Source organism: Equus quagga, chromosome 3 (genome assembly GCF_021613505.1).
Source record: "Equus quagga isolate Etosha38 chromosome 3, UCLA_HA_Equagga_1.0, whole genome shotgun sequence".
Classification (NCBI taxonomy): domain Eukaryota; kingdom Metazoa; phylum Chordata; class Mammalia; order Perissodactyla; family Equidae; genus Equus; species Equus quagga.
The window spans coordinates 12,197,936-12,215,312 of NC_060269.1; the positions used below are offsets into that span (position 1 = coordinate 12,197,936).

Consider the following 17,377-nt stretch of genomic DNA (forward strand, 5'->3'; position numbering starts at 1 on the left):
TTCTCTTGCTTCGTTCTCTGAGGTGGCGTAAAGCAGGCCCCTCCCCGACCCCATGCCACTTTACCTCCACATGAGCTGGCATGGCCAGCCCAAGAAAGGGACACATCTGCTCTCTCTTATGAAGGCTCTGCCTCTTGCTCAGGTGCTGCTAGGTGTACACTAGATCAGCCAGCCTCACAGGATCATTAAAGCTAAGCTGAGGTTTAAGTTGGGAAAAGCATTTGAGGCTCTGGCCTTTAGCACAGCAAAAGCAATCCAGGGTTCAGCCCAGCTTACTGAACTAGCGCAATGGGGTCACGGTCAAAGCTCCAGCCAGACGCAAAGCCCTTCCTCACCTCCTCTTTGACTAGCTCTGCCATGGTGCCTTGTGTCTCTGCGTGCACGCAGGTATCCATCACTCAGGGGCATCAATAGGAGGAATGGCAGCAGGGTAGGGCAGACGCCTTGATCACAAGATCCACTAACAGCATCCTAATATCAGAAATTTTAAATATATACCATTTCTTACCTTTTTTCCCCCTTAACTATAGATTGGGTACATCTTTCCAAGTCTAAACATACAGGATTTCTTTACCTCATGCTTCCCAATCATACTGACTTTAAGGAGGAGTTTCTGAGCATCTTGGCCCAGTGATTATTAAAGCAGATGTAGTAAGACCAAGGCCTTCAGGCTCTGTTATCTTCCTCCACCAGAACACCTAGAAGGTGGGGCCCTGCGCATAAGGGCCACCCAAGAGGTCTTTGTATTGGTCACTCTGTGACATTCGGTATTTTCTGTATATGTGCATTGTTACAACAGGCCAAAAAGTGACCCAGTCCATCAGTATCTGGTATAAAGGTTGCTGAAAAACATAGCTTAGCAGATTTTTGGCTTCCTAATGAATTGAATGACTAGACGTTTCTGCATTATATAAATATACTTCAGTTTTCTATTTATAATACAGAATAATGGATAAGAAATGATGAAAAGAGAATTTTGGAATTGGCAAGTTACTGAATTGCTATTTTTTATCATTCTTACCTCATTTGAAGGAATCGTGGCAAAGGGTTTGATGACAGCAGCTAACGGAATCTGAGCTTGCTTGGCCATATCTGACGTGCACGGGAAACAGTATGTCGTGCAACGGATATATCGAGGACTAGCATTGCCTGAAACATGCAAAGGGATACACTTAAAATGTGCTTAGAAAAAAATCTACCCCACACTATTTAAATATTTATAAAGGTACTTCTAGACAATGCATTGCCTCATTTGTAAAACTTTCTTCATGATTGTCAAAACAGAAGAAGGGCAGTACTGTGCAATTCTACAATCTATATTCTAGGCAAACTATAGGTTTTTTGTGAAATAAAACACTCTGAATCCTAGTGCAAAAAATATAAAAGAGGTGCTTTAATTATTATTATATTATATGTAATATATTTTATTATATGTAGTATATTACATATTTTACTATTATTATTATTATTATTATAAACAGGGTCTTAATAGTCAACTCACAGACTTGAGGGGTGTTTACACTCAATGGAAGAAATAAAGCAAAGGCACAAAAACATGAAAGAATAAAATTTGTTCTTCATCCTCTTCTATCACCACATCTGCTATGGAAAAGGTAAGGATTTGAACACCATTTCATATCTGCAAGTGATATTTTGTCAAACATGATACCATTTGACGGGTTTTTTTTCTAAACTTGGGAACTGAATTAGAAATGAAAATTCTACTTGTACTAGAAATCCTTTTTTTTTTTTTTAAAGATTGGCACCTGAGCTAACAACTGTTGCCAATCTTCTTTTTTTCTTTTCTGCTTTTTCTCCCCGAATCCCCCCAGTATATAGTTGTATATTTTAGTTGTGGGTCCTCCTAGTTCTGGCATGTGGGACGCCGCCTCAGCATGGCCTGATGAGTGGTGTCATGTCCGCGCCCAGGATCCGAACCAGCGAAACCCTGGGCCAACCAAGCAGAGCGCGCAAACTTAACAACTCGGCCACCGGGCCAGCCACTAGAAATCTTATTTTTAAAAACACCCTAATCTATTTTTAATATACATTAGGTTTTCTGACCAAGTATCTTTATTTCATGGCATACATGAGTATTAAAACAATATCCATGGCATGAAGAATATTTTTGAATCACTAGAATAACTTATCTAAAATAAATTTTGAAATTAAATTATAATACATTATGATCAAAAGAACGTAATCATCAAACGAACACGTACTGAGGTCTGGCCTAAGAGCTTCCCTGTAGAGCATGTGTTCTTAGAGAGACAATAAACGGTAAACCTAATAAATGAGTGAGTTACATAGGCCATCAGAAGATGATAAATGCTATGAAAAAAGCACATGCGGTTAAGGGGTACCATAGTGGGAGGCAGACTACAATTTTAAATAGTTACAGAGTAGGCCTTATTTAAAAGGTAACATTTGAGCAACGACTCCAAGGAGGCGAGGGATTTACCCAGGCAGGTACCTGCAGGTAGGGCACGCCTGGCCTGGTGGAGGGACATCAGGCGGCCTGTGCGGCTGGAATGGAGCACAAGTGGGGCACAGCAGCTGGTAAGGAGTTCAGAGAAGTAGCAGAAACCAGATCAGGTAGATGCTTGAGACCATTTGAAATCCTCCACTTTTCACTCCGAGTGAAACGGGGAGCCACTGCTGGCTTTTGAGCAGAAGCGTGTCATGATCTGACCTAGGCTCACTCTGCCTATGGTTTTGAGAACAGACCGCAATGGGGAGGAAGAGAACCAGAGAGACAAGTTTGGAGGCTGTGCAGCAACCAGTGAGAAATGCTGCCGGCAGGGACCAGCCTGATAGCAGCAGAGGTGTTGACAGGTGGCCAGAGTCTGGACAGATTTTTGAAGGGACAGTGACTTACTCGTTGATGGGCATGACGTATGAGGTGAAAAGACAGGAGGTGTGAAAGAAAGAGAGGGTCAGGGATGACTCCAAAGTTTTTGTCCTGAGGAACCAGAAGCATGAAGTTGCCATGAAATGAAACGAGAAGGGCTGCAGGGACGGGGTCTTCAATGGGTACACATGGGCAGAGATCAGGAATCTGGGAATCTGACTTTGGACACATGGAATTTGGGAAATCTATTAAGCAATCACAAGTGATGTTGAGTAGACAATTCAATATGTGAGTCTGGGCACTGGGTGGAAAGCTGGGCTGGCAATACACATTTGGGGGTTCTTGGCATCTCCACAGTATTTGAAGCCACAAAACTAGACGACAACCACCAAAGGAATCATCGTGGCCAGAGAAGAAAAGACGCCTGAGGACTGGGCCCTGTGTCCTCCAACATAAAGAAGTCAGAGGAAATGGGAAACCAGCTAAAGGATTGAGAAGGATAAAAACGAGAAATGTCTGGTGAGCTGGAGGAAGAGAGAGTTTTGGTGGAATGGGGCAGTTGGGGGGGGGGGGGTCTGCTTAGAGAGAGTTTAAGAGAGAAAGAAAGGGGGGGACTTGGCAATTATCCTTTCAAGTTTTGCTATGGAGGGGAGCAAAGAATAGAGGGGGGACTGGTATAGGAAGTGGATCAAGAAAACATTCGTATTTTTTCAGATAGGAGAAGGCTTTTTTAAAAAGATGGGAATAATCCTGTAAAAAGAGAAACACCAATAATATGAGAGAACGAGAGGAGACTTATGGTAAGAATACACTGGAGTGGTGCACAGTGGGAGAGGCTGGCTCTCGGCCAGAGCACAGGTCGCTCCTTTATGGCCAGAAGCAGGGGCACATGACACAGGGGCTGGATGTGATGGAGAATCCCTGGAAGCTCTCTTCTGATTGTGCAGTTTTCTCAGAAAGGAGGAATTAAGAGCAGCTAAAAGAAAGGGATAGGAGAGGAGGCGTCCCAGATCTCAGGAGAGAGTATGAAGCAGTGACTAATTGGAGTAGAAAAGTGAGAGGACTCAGGGGGTACAGGGCGCTGGGAAGTTCGTGGTCCTGAGTTCAAACAGATGCTGCAGCGGGCTGGGAGCCTGTTGGGCCGTGTGCTGCTGTACAAGTGGGCCCAGAATGAGTGGAAGGTTGCACCTAAGAAAGCTGAGTTTCTTCTTTTCATCTTCAATCGATTATTGCCAGATTTTATGTGTTTTACAGGACCAGCTAGAAATAGGAATATTTCTATTATAAATATTTCTATTTATAAATATTTCTATTATAAATATTTTTTCACATAAAATATTCTGATTTTTACATCATGGCAACTACTTCAAAGAGAAACAAAACAAAATATTGTGTACGACAAATTAACATGACTGCAGGCTGAATCCGGTTTGGGGCTCTGCGGCAGAGGGTCTGAGAGACGGCAGAAAGGTGGTACCAACAACAAGGATAACAATAACAACAGTACGTGCCAATGTGTCAGGCATCACTATAAACATGTCATGTCACGTGTAAACTCATTTTAGTCTCACAATAGCGCTAGGAGATTGACACCCTTAGGACCCCATTTTGCAGAGAAGAAAACTGAGACCCCAGGAGGTTAAGTGACTTGCCAAAGGTCAAAAGGTTAGTAAGTGACAAAAGTGGTACCAGACCCTCTCACAATCCTCTACTGTATCCCAGATAAGTTGGGTCCAGGTCATGAAAGCTGTGAATTTTGGATGAGGTGTTAAGCCAGTCCTGTTTGCCCATGAGCAATGATGCGACATTTTTTTCAGCAAGGGCAAGATGATCACATAAATACTTGAAGAAAACTAAACTACCCAGAATGTAGCAGACAGCTTCTGGGAGCAGGAAAAAATTAGAGACAGGAAGACTGGTCCACTGCCGTAAGATTCCAAGTGAATACTAATACAGGGTAAAACAAGAGTTTGGGGAGCAGGAATAGAAGAAAAAGAAAGTAATAAATGTGAATATGCTTCAACCCCTGTTATTGTTTATTTCATATAACTTAGACAAAATCTTCCTCATTATCATCACACAATTTTATACAGACTGTGAAATAAGAATTTTGGAATATTTTAATTTTTAATTGCACTCAATTTTTACTAGTTAAAATTACCAATAACATATTGAAATCAAGTATTTGTTATCTTTAAATGGTTTTTTTTTACAGGGAAATATGCATATGAATGAGCTCATGACGGTGACTAAACAAACTTTTGTTTCAGGAAGATAATGCACACAAAGAATAAAATTTTTAAAAAGCAATTGAGTGTTTTTATATACACAGGTATGCAAAAGTGGGGTACGAGAGATATGGCTATAGTAGATAACTTAACAATCTCAGTAATTAATATTCAAAACTCTTTGAGATGCTTAATAAAGAGCACTATGGGATAATCTGAGTGAAAAACATTCAATACATTGTTCATTCAACAAATGTTTATGAAGCTAAGCCCCATACTAGGGGCTTAGAGAGACAAGAAAGTGAAGCCTCTGATTTCAAGGACTAGTAGGAAAGAGTGATAATAAAAACAGATAACTGCAACAAATCATGGTAAGTACTACAGAAGAGCAAATCGATTAAGAGGCGGCCATGTGGATCAGAGGTGACTACACAAATGATGAGGTGCTTGAACACGGTCTCGTAAGATGGGCAGAAGCATAGAACCAAGGGACAAGTTGAGTCCTAAATTAGATCCCGTAGCCAAAGGCAAAGGAGTAATACTTGTAAAGTAGGTGCTTTTCTTTATTGGCTCCACCGCTAGCCAGCTGCATGGCCGTGGACAAGTCACGTAACCTCCCTGGGCCTTAGTGCCCTCATATCTGCAAAGTGGGAGAGCTGAGCAAATGAAGGCCAAGGTTCCTTCTGACTCTATATTCTATTTATGTCTGTGAATTTTTGCACATCTGAGATCCTTGGGCTACATCCTAAACCATGTACTAGTAAGTGTTAGCTCATAAGCCAGGCCAGACAAGGGGCTTCACAGCAAAGGGGTGTGACTGGGCCAATTCAGGGCTCCATTCCAGGGCAGCTCTCTCTTCTTGCCAGGGGCTGGGCTGCAGGCTAAGGAGAGATGATGATGATCTGGACCCCACCACCTCGCTAGTCCTTCCTTCTCTTCCTACTCCTCCCTTCGCAGTCTTTCCTTACATGTACCATAGGATCCAGCAAGTCCACTTCCAGGAACAGACCCAAAGGAATTGAAAGCAGGGACTCAAAAAGATGTTTGTACATTGATGTTCGCTGCAGCCACACAGCTGCTATGGCTATTCACAACAGCCAAAAGGTGGAAACCGCACAAATGTCCTTCAATAGACAAATGGATAAACAAAATGTATATACATAAAAGTGAATATTACTCAGCCTTAAAAAAGAACGAAATTCTGATAAATGCTACAACACGGATGAACCTTGAAAATATTATGCTAAGTGAAATAAGCCAGACACAAAAGGACAAATATTGTATGATTCCACTTACATGAGGTGCCCAGAATAGGCAAATTCATAGACACAGAAAGTAGAATAAAGGATACCAGGGACTGGTGGGGTGGAAGACTGGGGAGTTACTGTTTAACGGGGACAGAGTTTCAGTGTAGGATGATCAAAATGTTCTGGAAATAGACAATAACGAGGGTTGCATAACATCATGAATATAATTAATGCCACTGAGCTGTACGCTCAAAAATGGTTAAAATGGCAAATTTTACTTTACGTGTACTTAATCACAATAAAAAAAATCATCTGTAAGTTCAAAAAGAAAACAAAACAAAACAAAAGTCACAAAGAACTCTGCATGTGCTGTTCCTTAATATGCATGCTCTCTCCAGCCGCCATGCTTTCACGTAGTCCACCTCCTCTGCCTGGCACCCTTTTCCTCTCGCAATCTCCCCACTTCTCCTCTGGTTTACACGTGCTCACTCAAGGCTCGGCTTGGCTGTCCCCACTCCAGCAGGATAGGCTGGGTGAGTTATCTGGTTAGTTACTTCACATTTAGGTTCCCATGGCAATATGCTTTTTATCCTTCTACAACATTTACCACACTGTATTAATATTTAGTTATATTTTTCCCTGCCAGATTGTGTACTCATTTAAAAATAGAAGCTTGTCTTTTATTTCTGAATAGAGGCAGCAGGTGATTGGTTAAGAATATGGGTTCTAGCATCAGAATGCTGGGGTTCAAATTCTAGCTTTGCTTCCTGCTAGCTATGCATCTTGGGTAAGTCACCTAAGCACACTGTCCCTTAGTTTCACACTCTATAAAATGAGGATGATATTAATGCCTATCTCATAAAGTTATAGGGCAGATTAAATGAACTAATCCAGATAAAGTGTTGAGAAGATTGTCTTGATGCATAGCAAGCACTTATAAACATAAACCACAATAGTAATGGGTACTGAATAAGTACTTGCTAAATGCATGCATCAATGAGTGAATGAATGAATGAACAAGTGGGGCCCTGCCCCCAGGTAGCTCACAGTCTCTTGGGAAAGACAGACCCAAACCACAGTAAAATCTAACGGGATGGGGCTATAATGGAAGTGTATGCGAAGCACTGTAGGGGAAGCAATTGGAGATTTCAAAGAAAAAATTTAAGCTGAGTTTGGACGAACTAAGAATTTCCCAAGTAAATGGGTGACAGTTATATATTCCAAGGACATTTGTTCAGGAATATGTACTGGGCAACCATTATGTTCTAGATACCAGGTGAGTGTCTAGGAATACAACGGCCAACAATAAACAGTCCGTAGTCTGTTGCAGAGAAAATAGCACAAAGTGAGAATCAGAGACACGAGGGGAAGGATGAGTGGGAAACCTGAGGCAGACATAAAGGAGGAAAAGGTGGGAGATGAGGCTGTTCAGGAATATTATTTAGGTTGTAAGGAGCCTCAAATACTATTTCATATTTATTTAAAATACTAAATGAACAAATAAATATTAAAAGCACTTATGTAACATACTATTAGATTAAAATGAAATTGCCTTTTTTTTTTTTTTGAGGAAGATTAGCCCTGAGCTAACTACTGCCAGTCCTCTTTTTTGCTGAGGAAGCCTGGCTCTGAGCTAACATCGTGCCCATCTTCCTCTACTTTATACGTGGGATGCCTACTACAGTACAGAACACCAAGCGGTGCCATGTGTGCACCCGGGATCTGAACCGGCGAACCCCAGGCCGCCGAGAAGCGGAACGTGCGAACTTAACCGCTGCGCCACCGGGCTGGCCCCGAAATTGCCATTTTTGTGGATCAACAATGATAGGAAAATATCAGAAATTTCACATAGGTCCAACTTACTATATACCAAGTCCTACATGCTTTACTAATGGGAACTCAACTAACAAGTTTGAATGGATTCTGCAAGTAATAAGGGACAAATTATTTTTAGAATAGGAAATAACGTAATGTGAATTGTGTTTTAATATTAATATCTAAAACAATAACATCATCCGTAATTTATATTAAACCCTTCTACATGTCAAGCACCCTGCATACACATGAGCATACTTACATGAACACACACACACACAGAGTCACCTCTAAGCCTTACCCTGGCCCTGCAGGGCAGGTCTTAATCCTCCCATTTTACAGAGGTGACACTGAGGTTCAAAGGGTGAGATGAGCACAGCTCACACAAGCAGTAAGGAGGGGAGCCTGGATTCCTGTGCGGGGGGGTGTGCAAGGCTCTCAATCAAAGCTCCTTCCGCCTCACTGTGTTGCCTGCTCTATAAGGACAGCACTGAAGGCAGCACAGAGGATGGACCAGAGAGGGCACCCCCAGCTAGAACGTGGCTGGCTTGATAACTCTGAGATGAGATGCTTGTCTGGGTACCGAAATTATACTTCTAGGATTGAGTACATGAGCCATTAAAACAGTATACTCAGAATCTGAGACTTCAGATCTCATCAGGCTGTGTTTTAACTTGCCATAAACAATAGAATGATATATTCCCAGAAAGACCAAACCCGCACAAGAACAGATACATTAAACTGACTGCACACACAGAACAGTCAGTGGAGAGAGAGCTCAGCCCTTCCCCATCCCAACTGAAAAGTGGGAAAACAGAACCCAAATGCTAAAGGACTTGATGAAAATAAAAAATAAGATCACTCCAGCTGGAACCAGGCGTGCTGACTTCTCAGTGTTCAATCCCTACAGCTCTGCTCATGCTGTCCTGCCAGGTCTCCAATGCAGTAAATAAATTAAACCAAAGGAGGGTAGGAACTAATAGAAACCCACACATTAAAAGAAAGACTTCTCTTAAACTGATATATTGCACTATATCGCACCAGACACTCTCTAGACTTCTACAAGCAGAGACTAGAATTCAGTTGATAGTATCTTCTCAGTACTTGAGTGATTGACGGTGAATTGGTCCCCACTATCAGCTATAAAGAGGCTCCCCATCATTGATGGTGTTATCGAAGGGGGTTAGTGTATTTGCTTTTAAAAAAAACGGTGGTAAATGTTAAAACCTCAATCAAAAATACTATTGAAAATAAATACCTTGGTCTTGTATCACACAATCTGTAGTGACCAGGGGAGGAACCTGGCCTCTGGTGTTGGTGGCATAAACTTGTCCCCCTCTGGTGGCTCTGTCATTCTCGATCACCTGAATCTGATAAATAAGATATCAAGAGCAAGTTAAAGGAAGCTAAGATTCTTTCCAATATTCTCTCCCTCCCGCCCTCTCATTATTCACGCACACAAAAATAGGCATTTTCTAAATGCTTTCAGTTCATTTCAGATCAAATTCTCATGAGAACCAACCATGCCCTCAGTTCCGCTGTGGCTTACCTTCACAGTTTTAGATCTGCAGTTTCTAATTCTATCCTGTAATACTCTGAGCTCCGACCCTGACCCTTCAGAGAACTTTATTTTTATTCAATTTTTTATTGGGACCATAGATAAGCAATTAAAAAAAAAGATTCTGGTAGGAAAAGAAATTGAAAATAGCTTTATTAAAGAAGATACTTCTTGCAGTTAAAGAAAACTCTAAAAGGCTAAAAACCATAAAATTCAGAGGAAACGACTTACAATATATAACCTAAAAAGCCTTAACTAGTCTCCTCAAATCCCTCTTGATCTTCAATTTTCCTTTCAAGTTTCCCCACCACACTCCTGCTCCTTGAGACACAAGAAACAAACAATATAAAGAGTTCTCACGTGGGTTCTGCCTATGAATAAAATCAGAAGAAACAACAGTCCCTATATTTTGTCATCTAATTTGGAAACATCCTATTCTCTACTAAAATATTTATTGATAAAGAATATAGAGATATGAATTTGTCTTTCTGTTGTAATTGTCTAGGGATGAAAATAATGAGCAAAATCTAGTAGTATGGAGTTAGGAAGAAAACAAGAGGGAATCCTAATAATTATCTTCCTCTTCTTCTTTACCTTCTCCCAGCACTCACTTCTTTCATCACAGGATAAGAGAGACAAGAGACAAGGGGGTAAAAAAAAGAAGGGAGCAAAAAGAGGGAAAAGAAGGAGAAATGAGATGGGTGCCAGACTGGAACACACAGCGTTGGAGGATACGCAGTTTTTTATATTCCTAAAGAAATTATTGATAACATGCAAACTGTCTTCCCCAAACTCTGAAATGTTACCTTCTCCTCTTCCTCTCCCATCTCACCCAATCCAGGCCCGAGTTGGCACTGATATCATTGGTTTTATGGCATATCAGAGATAGATTTAGCCTGCCTTTCAATCTACACAATTTCTGTCTTTCTAATTTCATAGGACTTGAACTCTTATTAAATTAAGGATATAGAATATGCTCCAAAAATAACTACTGTTAAGACACAAATGAGACTAAAAGCTACCATGGGCAGAGACAAGAAGAAAACAGAAAAATCAAAACACTATAATTGCATTATAGATTTCAACCACGAGGTTAACCTGGGTCATCCAAAATGGGAGTAGCTTTTATATTATCCACATTAATTATACTCATTTCAACCAATGAAGTGTCAAATACAAAAGAAAGATAAAGCCATGATGATCTAGATATTGAACACAGTTCTTGGTCTTCAACTAGACTATAGTTCAAAAAGTTTATTTTTAAATTAGCCATTTGCAACTTACCAAGCACTGCCTCCAAAGAACAGTGTCATACGTGGTAATTACATTTCTAAATTAATCCACATTGTGGCTAGAATACTACAGAAAGAGTAAGAAGTATTATAACAGTTCTAGTAATTTTTAAAAATATATTATAGTTTTTTTTATTTGCCTCAAATGCATGCTCTCAAAAAACATGCTTAGGGATTAAACAACACACAGAAATTTCAATGGAGATTTTGTCTGTGACTTGGTACTTAAAGGGTTTCAATTTGAAGACAGTGACTCTTGAGAATGCCTAAGCTACCTCAAAACGTATAGATTTCTTTTTCCCTCAGAAGATGTGCCAGTAGAATTACTTTCACCATTATCTGCTGTACATAGAGTATTCTCGGTTCATAAAACAGAATCAGGAAAGAGAAAAAAAGAATGATTCTCTTGAGATAAATGAGCAAGAAGAGTAAGGGAGAAATGAGGTAAGAAGGTGTGTGCACATCTAAGGTGGGCTGCTTAAGGGAGAACTGTTCGAACGTTGGGTGGTGAGAGAAAGAGGGGACCAGGAAGCACTCAGCTTCTGCAGATACAGAAAGAGAGTGAGGAAAAGTTTTGATGGAGACACTAGTTTCCTCACCTTCAAAACATGGACGATACCACCAACAAAAAGGGTTGTTGTCAGCACTTAGCTCGGACTGGCAGGTAACAGGAGTTCAATAAGCATGACTTTACAACTTTCTTTCCAGAAAGAAGAATTTATTTAGTTAGCACAAGCATGTTGCTTGGGTAATAGGAACATAAACAGGTACCAACTGGCATTGCTATTTCATTACTTTTATGACAAAAAATAATACTAGACTGATTTGTATGTATGTATTTTAAGAGTCTTGGATGAATTACAGAAATACTGCTTATTGCTTTTGCTGTTAACACTCATTCATTCATTGAACAAAGATGTGAATGCATACTATGTACCAGGCCCTGTTCTAGGAGCTGGAGACACAGAAGTGAACATAACCAAGTTCTCAACCTCGTGGAGCTGACACTGTAGTACGGAAGACAGGCAATAAATAAACAAATGTACAAGTCAGATACATGCTATGTCAGGGAGTAATCAGTGCTGTGAGTATGGAGTGATATGGATACGGCCGCCAAGGAGATTGGGGATGAGCAATGAAGACATGAAGGAAATGAAGAAATGAGCCATGCCCTGCATACAGCCAGGGGAAGAGATTCTAGGCAGAAGAAAGATCAAGTGCAAAGACCCTGAGGCAGGAGTATGCTTGGCATGTTTGAGGAATAACAAGGAGGCTAGTGTGGCTGAAGTGATGGAGAAGACGGGTAAGAGACCAGGTCAGAGAAGTTTGTGTGTGCGCAGCAGGAGGCATGGGGGAGCCAGGGGTGGCAGATACGTAGGGTCTTGCAGCCCACTGTAAGAACTTTGGTTTTTAACTCCAGGACTACTGGAGGGTTTTGTTCTGAGCCATGACATGATCTGACTGAGAATTTCAGTGGATCATCCTGGCTGTTGTGTGCAGACAGGAAGGGCAGGCAGACCAGTCCGGAGACCCTTACAACAATCCGGGTGGATAGATAGTAAAGGCTTGGATCAGGACGAACTCATAGAGCAGGACCAGGACCAACAGAATGAGCTAAAGGACCAAACGTGAGATGTGCAAGAAAGAGAGAAGCAAGGAAGACTCCAAATTGTTTGGGCTGAGGGACTGGAAGAATGGGGCTGGAATCTGGATTTCAGGGAAAACGTCTTGATGAGGAACATCTGCATTCTCATTTAAAGCCATGAGAATGGATGGGATCACTTAAAGCAACGCTTCCTAGTGAGCCTAAGAATCATCCAGAGAGCTCGTTAAAACACAGAGTCCAGGGCCCTACCCTAGAGATTCTGACTCATAGGTCTGGGGTGGAGCCTGAGAAGAAGAATTTCTAATAAGCTGCCAGCTGATGTTGATGGTGCCTTCCTGGGAGCACACTCTGAGTACTGTTGACCTAGAGAGTAAATGTGGATGGAGAGGGGGACAGGTCCAAAGATTAAGCTCTGGGACACTTTTAACACTAGAAAGTCAGAGAGGTGAGGTAAAGCCAACAAAGGAAACAAGAAAGAGCCACCAGTGAGGTAAGCAGAGATGTAAATGAGTGGTGGTGTCTCAGAAACCAGACGAAAAAGTGTTTCAAGGAGGATGGAATGAACAGATGTGTCAAATCGCTGCTGCTGTGTCGAGACACATGAGATCTGAGAATTGACCACTAGATTTGGTAATCGGAGGTCACTGGAAACCGGGACAAGCATGGTATTGGTGGGGTCGTGGTGACAAGATCTAAACTGAAATAGGTTCAGAAGGGAAATGGAGGAGATGAGCTGAAGACACTTGGTATAGGCAACTCTTTCGGTGATTTCTTGCTATAAAAGATAGCCAATAAATGGGGAGGAAACTGGATAGAGATTTCAAGAAGGGCCAAGGGAGGCTTCTTTGATTAACAATGAGAGGTGCTGAAGGATGTTTATATTCTGATGAGAATGATTTAGCAGAGAAAACTTGAAGTTGATCTTCAAATAAGTATAGATGATGCAGGAGACAGGGGATGTGTGGTTAATTTTATGTGTCAACTTGGCTAGGCCATGGTACCTAGCCTTTGGTGGAATAACACCTAGTTTTTGGTCGAATAATAGTCTAGATGTTGCTGGGAAGGTATTTTTAAAAATGTGATTAACACTTGATCAGTCGAGTTTGAGTAAAGCAGATTACCCTCCACAATGTGGGTGGGCCTCATCCAATCATTTGAAGCCCTTAAGAGAAAAAGACTGAGGGACCCTGGAGGAAGAGGGTGTTCAGATGCCTTTGAACTTGAGCTGCAAAATGAACTCTTTTCCATGTCTCTAGCCTGCTGGCCTGCCCTGCAGATTTCAGACTTGCCAGTCCCCACAACTGAGTGAGCCAATTCCTTGATATCTCTTTCTATATAGATATACATCCTACTGGTTCTGTTTCCTTGGAGAACTTTGACTAATATAGGGGGACATTTGCTGGAGAGTCGTTCTTAGGAGGCCATAAGGACGGGATCTGGGGTACAAGCTTTTAAAAACTCCACCAGTGATTCTTTCGAGCAGCCAGGTTTTAGAATCACATGACTACAAGTTCACCTTAGTTTAGTGGTCATGAACTGGAAATGAGACTAGTCAGCATGGTGTGCATTTTCTCAAGTCACATTCAGCATCTGAGGTGTAGGCATGGAATAAATGTACAGCAGGTTTAACAACAAATGGGATTCTTCTAGACGAATTCAGTAGAGGGAGAGGGGCAAGGAAGTTTGAGAGTAGAGGATGTAAGAGACATTTATCATCATGGATCACATAATCTAAGCTGCATAAGAGAACTGAAAAGATGAAGGCAACGTGAGTCAGAGATAAAGTGGTAGGTTGTAAGTCTTGGTGGGTGAATTATTGTTGGAGTTTGAGTCCTAAAGGGAATGAGCTAAAGAGACAGGAGGCAGTGGTTGGAGAACAGGATGCTTTCAACCAAGATTTTGAAGGTGTACCATAATTGGTAATGACAGGATCTATGGTAGGACTATGGACAACTAAGGTGGGGTAAATGAAAAGCACATTGGAAGCAAAGATCAAGAATTGAGAGGCAGGGAATGAAAGCTTTTATGGATGGAGAGTAAAATAGCCAATAATTGTAACAGAAATAGTACTGGAGAGATTAACAGTGAACTTGGAGCTAAAAACTTCAGAGAATGATGCAGAATGACCCAGAGAGTCTGCTGATGCTATACACAAGCCGAGAAACAAGAAATAAAAATGAACTCAATGTGCCACAATACAGTCATGTGCCACATAATGACATTTTGCTCAACGACAGACCACATATATGAGATTAGTACCATACAGCCTAGGTGTGTAGTAGGCTATACCATCTAGGTTTGTGGAAGTACACTCTATGATGTTTGCACAACGATGAAATCACCTAACGACCCATTCTCAGAACATATCCCCATCACTAAATGACACATCACTGTATACGATATTTCTTTACCTAGAACAATGAAATAATATTAAACCATGAAAGTAACGGCTGGTAACATGATTATCAATCAAGGCACTAAGAGTTATTAAAACTTAATTTCCAACATGTTATAGAATGAGACTTTATCACAAATCTTCAAGTTTATATTCAAATAAATATAGAATAAGTGGTAAATTACAAAAATAGCCAAAATCCTCCACCCCTCCTTGTATCTGTGCCCCTTCTAAGCACTTTGCAGCTCCTCCCATCGAGAGGCAGAATATATTTTTCTACCCCTTGACTCTGGGGTGGTCTTGTGACTTGCTTTGGCTATGAAAATGTCATGGAAGTGGCAATGTGCCAGTTCCAAAACAAGACCTCAAGAGGCCTTGCATATTCCTACTGTCCCTTTTGGATATCTTCCATTGCCAAGTGAACAAACCCAGGCTAGCCTGCTTGGTGACATAGCTCAATCATCTCCAACTAACAGATGGGTCCCAAATACCAGACACAGGAACAACACTATCTGTAGTGGGCTCAACTGTGGTCCCCCAACCCCTGAAAATATATCCACGTCCTAATCTCGGAAACCTGTGACTCTCACCTCATACAGCAAAAGAATTGATTAAATGAAGGATCTTGAGAGAAGGTGCTTATCTTGAATTATCTGGGTGGGGCCTAGATGGAATCACCAGTAACCTTATAAAAGTGAGGCAGAGGGAGTTTTGAGACAGATGTCCAGAGAAGACACAGAGAAGAGGAAGAGGCAATGTGATGACAGAGGCAGAGATGGGAATGATGTGGCCACAAGCCAAGGAATGCTTGGAGCCCCCAGAAGCTAGAAGAGAAAGGAATGGATTCTCCCACAGAGCCTCTAGAGGGAGCACAGCCCTGCCAACTCACTGATTTCAGACTTCCAGCCTCTAGACCTGTAAGAGAATCAGCTTCGTTGTTTTAAGTCACCCAGTTTGTGGTAATTTGTTACAGCAGCCACAGCGAACTGATACACCATCCTAGCCCACGCAGCCTCCAGCTAAAACTCCAGCTGATGGCAGACGCATCAGCAAGCCCGGCCCATATCAGTTGAGCCTGGCCTAGATTAGGAGAACCGCCCAGGGAACCTACTAACACAGGAGCCCTAATAAATAGCGGTTGTAAGTTACTAAGTTTGGTGGTGGTTTGTTAACCAGCAAGGGTTAGCTAATGCAGCCGCTCTTTGTGCTCCTCAGTCTATCTAACTTTTTCTACTCATGTTGATAGAACAACTTCAAAGACCAAAGTTAACTGTGTCAATTTCATGATTATTCCAAAAGTACTCAACATCCTGCTCATTGCCACAAGACCTGAAGTTTCTCCTGAAGGAGGACTATACATCCCTGTCCCATTGACATCAGGCTTTGTCATAGGACTTGTTTTGGCCAAGGGCACATGAGTGGCTGTGACATGCACCATATCTGAGTGGAAACTTTACCAGCTATTGCACCTTTCGGTCAGTTCTCTTCTTTTTTCCCCTTTCTCATGAGAATAACATGACCCCATTATGGAGTGCCCCTTCACCCAGGACTCTGGAATGACAAGGGCATGTAGAGCTGTACTTAAAGCCAAATTGCAACTGCTGCAGCCTACATGTAACCTAAGAGATAAATAAATCTTTGTGGCCGTGAGTAAAGCTGGGGACTGTTATGCAGAATAAGCTAATAAAAGCTGATGGATACAGTTACTAAAGAGTAATCCTCCAAAGAAAGTTCCTTGGGTGGAGATGAATTAAGTTATAGCTCTAATTTTATATAAAACAATTTTTTTGCTTTTTTAATATGCAAAATGTAAAATGCTTTGTACTTTCACTCTCTATGGGCCTCTTACCCTTATTGAAAAAGGTCCTTTAGTTATTTAAAATAGCATGTTTACATACTCTTCCTACGAACTACTCATTTAAACATCAGTAAATACTGCCAATATAATCATCAATAGATACTACCAAGTTTATATGATACCAAAAAAAATAGACATAGGCTGTTTCTCTCATGGAGACCCCAGCAGGCCCTAACCCATCCTCCCTGCCACCACAAGACACAGAAAGAAGGAAGCCTTCTCTATGCGATGGGTGTTGTGCTTCAACAATAAAGGACAGGAGAGATGCTTACACACTGAAGAGTTTCTGAGAACAATGAATGAAGAATGGTCCTTTATGAGGGAGACTGAGAGAGTGAGAAGAGCACTTACTGGACTGGGGATAGAGTCAGGATCCAGCTTCTTCTGGGGCTGGGGTGGACCGGCCATCTGTGCAGGACCTCCGGGGAAGCCCCCTGGGTAGGAAAGCTGTGCACCTGCCATCTGGGGGCCATAGTTGGCTGCGTGGAAAAAATTTAAAAAGAAATGACCATAACCTCCAATCCCAG

At 41.6% G+C, this 17,377-nt stretch overlaps 1 protein-coding gene across 1 annotated transcript in view; it reads right to left on the reverse strand.

Annotated features, from left to right (window-relative positions):
* SEC24D (SEC24 homolog D, COPII coat complex component) overlaps positions 1–17,377 on the reverse strand; it is a 100,730-nt gene that overhangs the window by 64,556 nt on the left and 18,797 nt on the right. The window contains exons 6-8 of the mRNA XM_046656664.1: positions 17,202–17,329; positions 9,400–9,511; positions 1,022–1,149 (exon numbers count right to left, since the gene is read on the reverse strand). Of these exons, the coding sequence (XP_046512620.1) occupies positions 1,022–1,149; positions 9,400–9,511; positions 17,202–17,329 (368 nt within the window). The remainder of the gene's footprint in view (positions 1–1,021; positions 1,150–9,399; positions 9,512–17,201; positions 17,330–17,377) is intronic.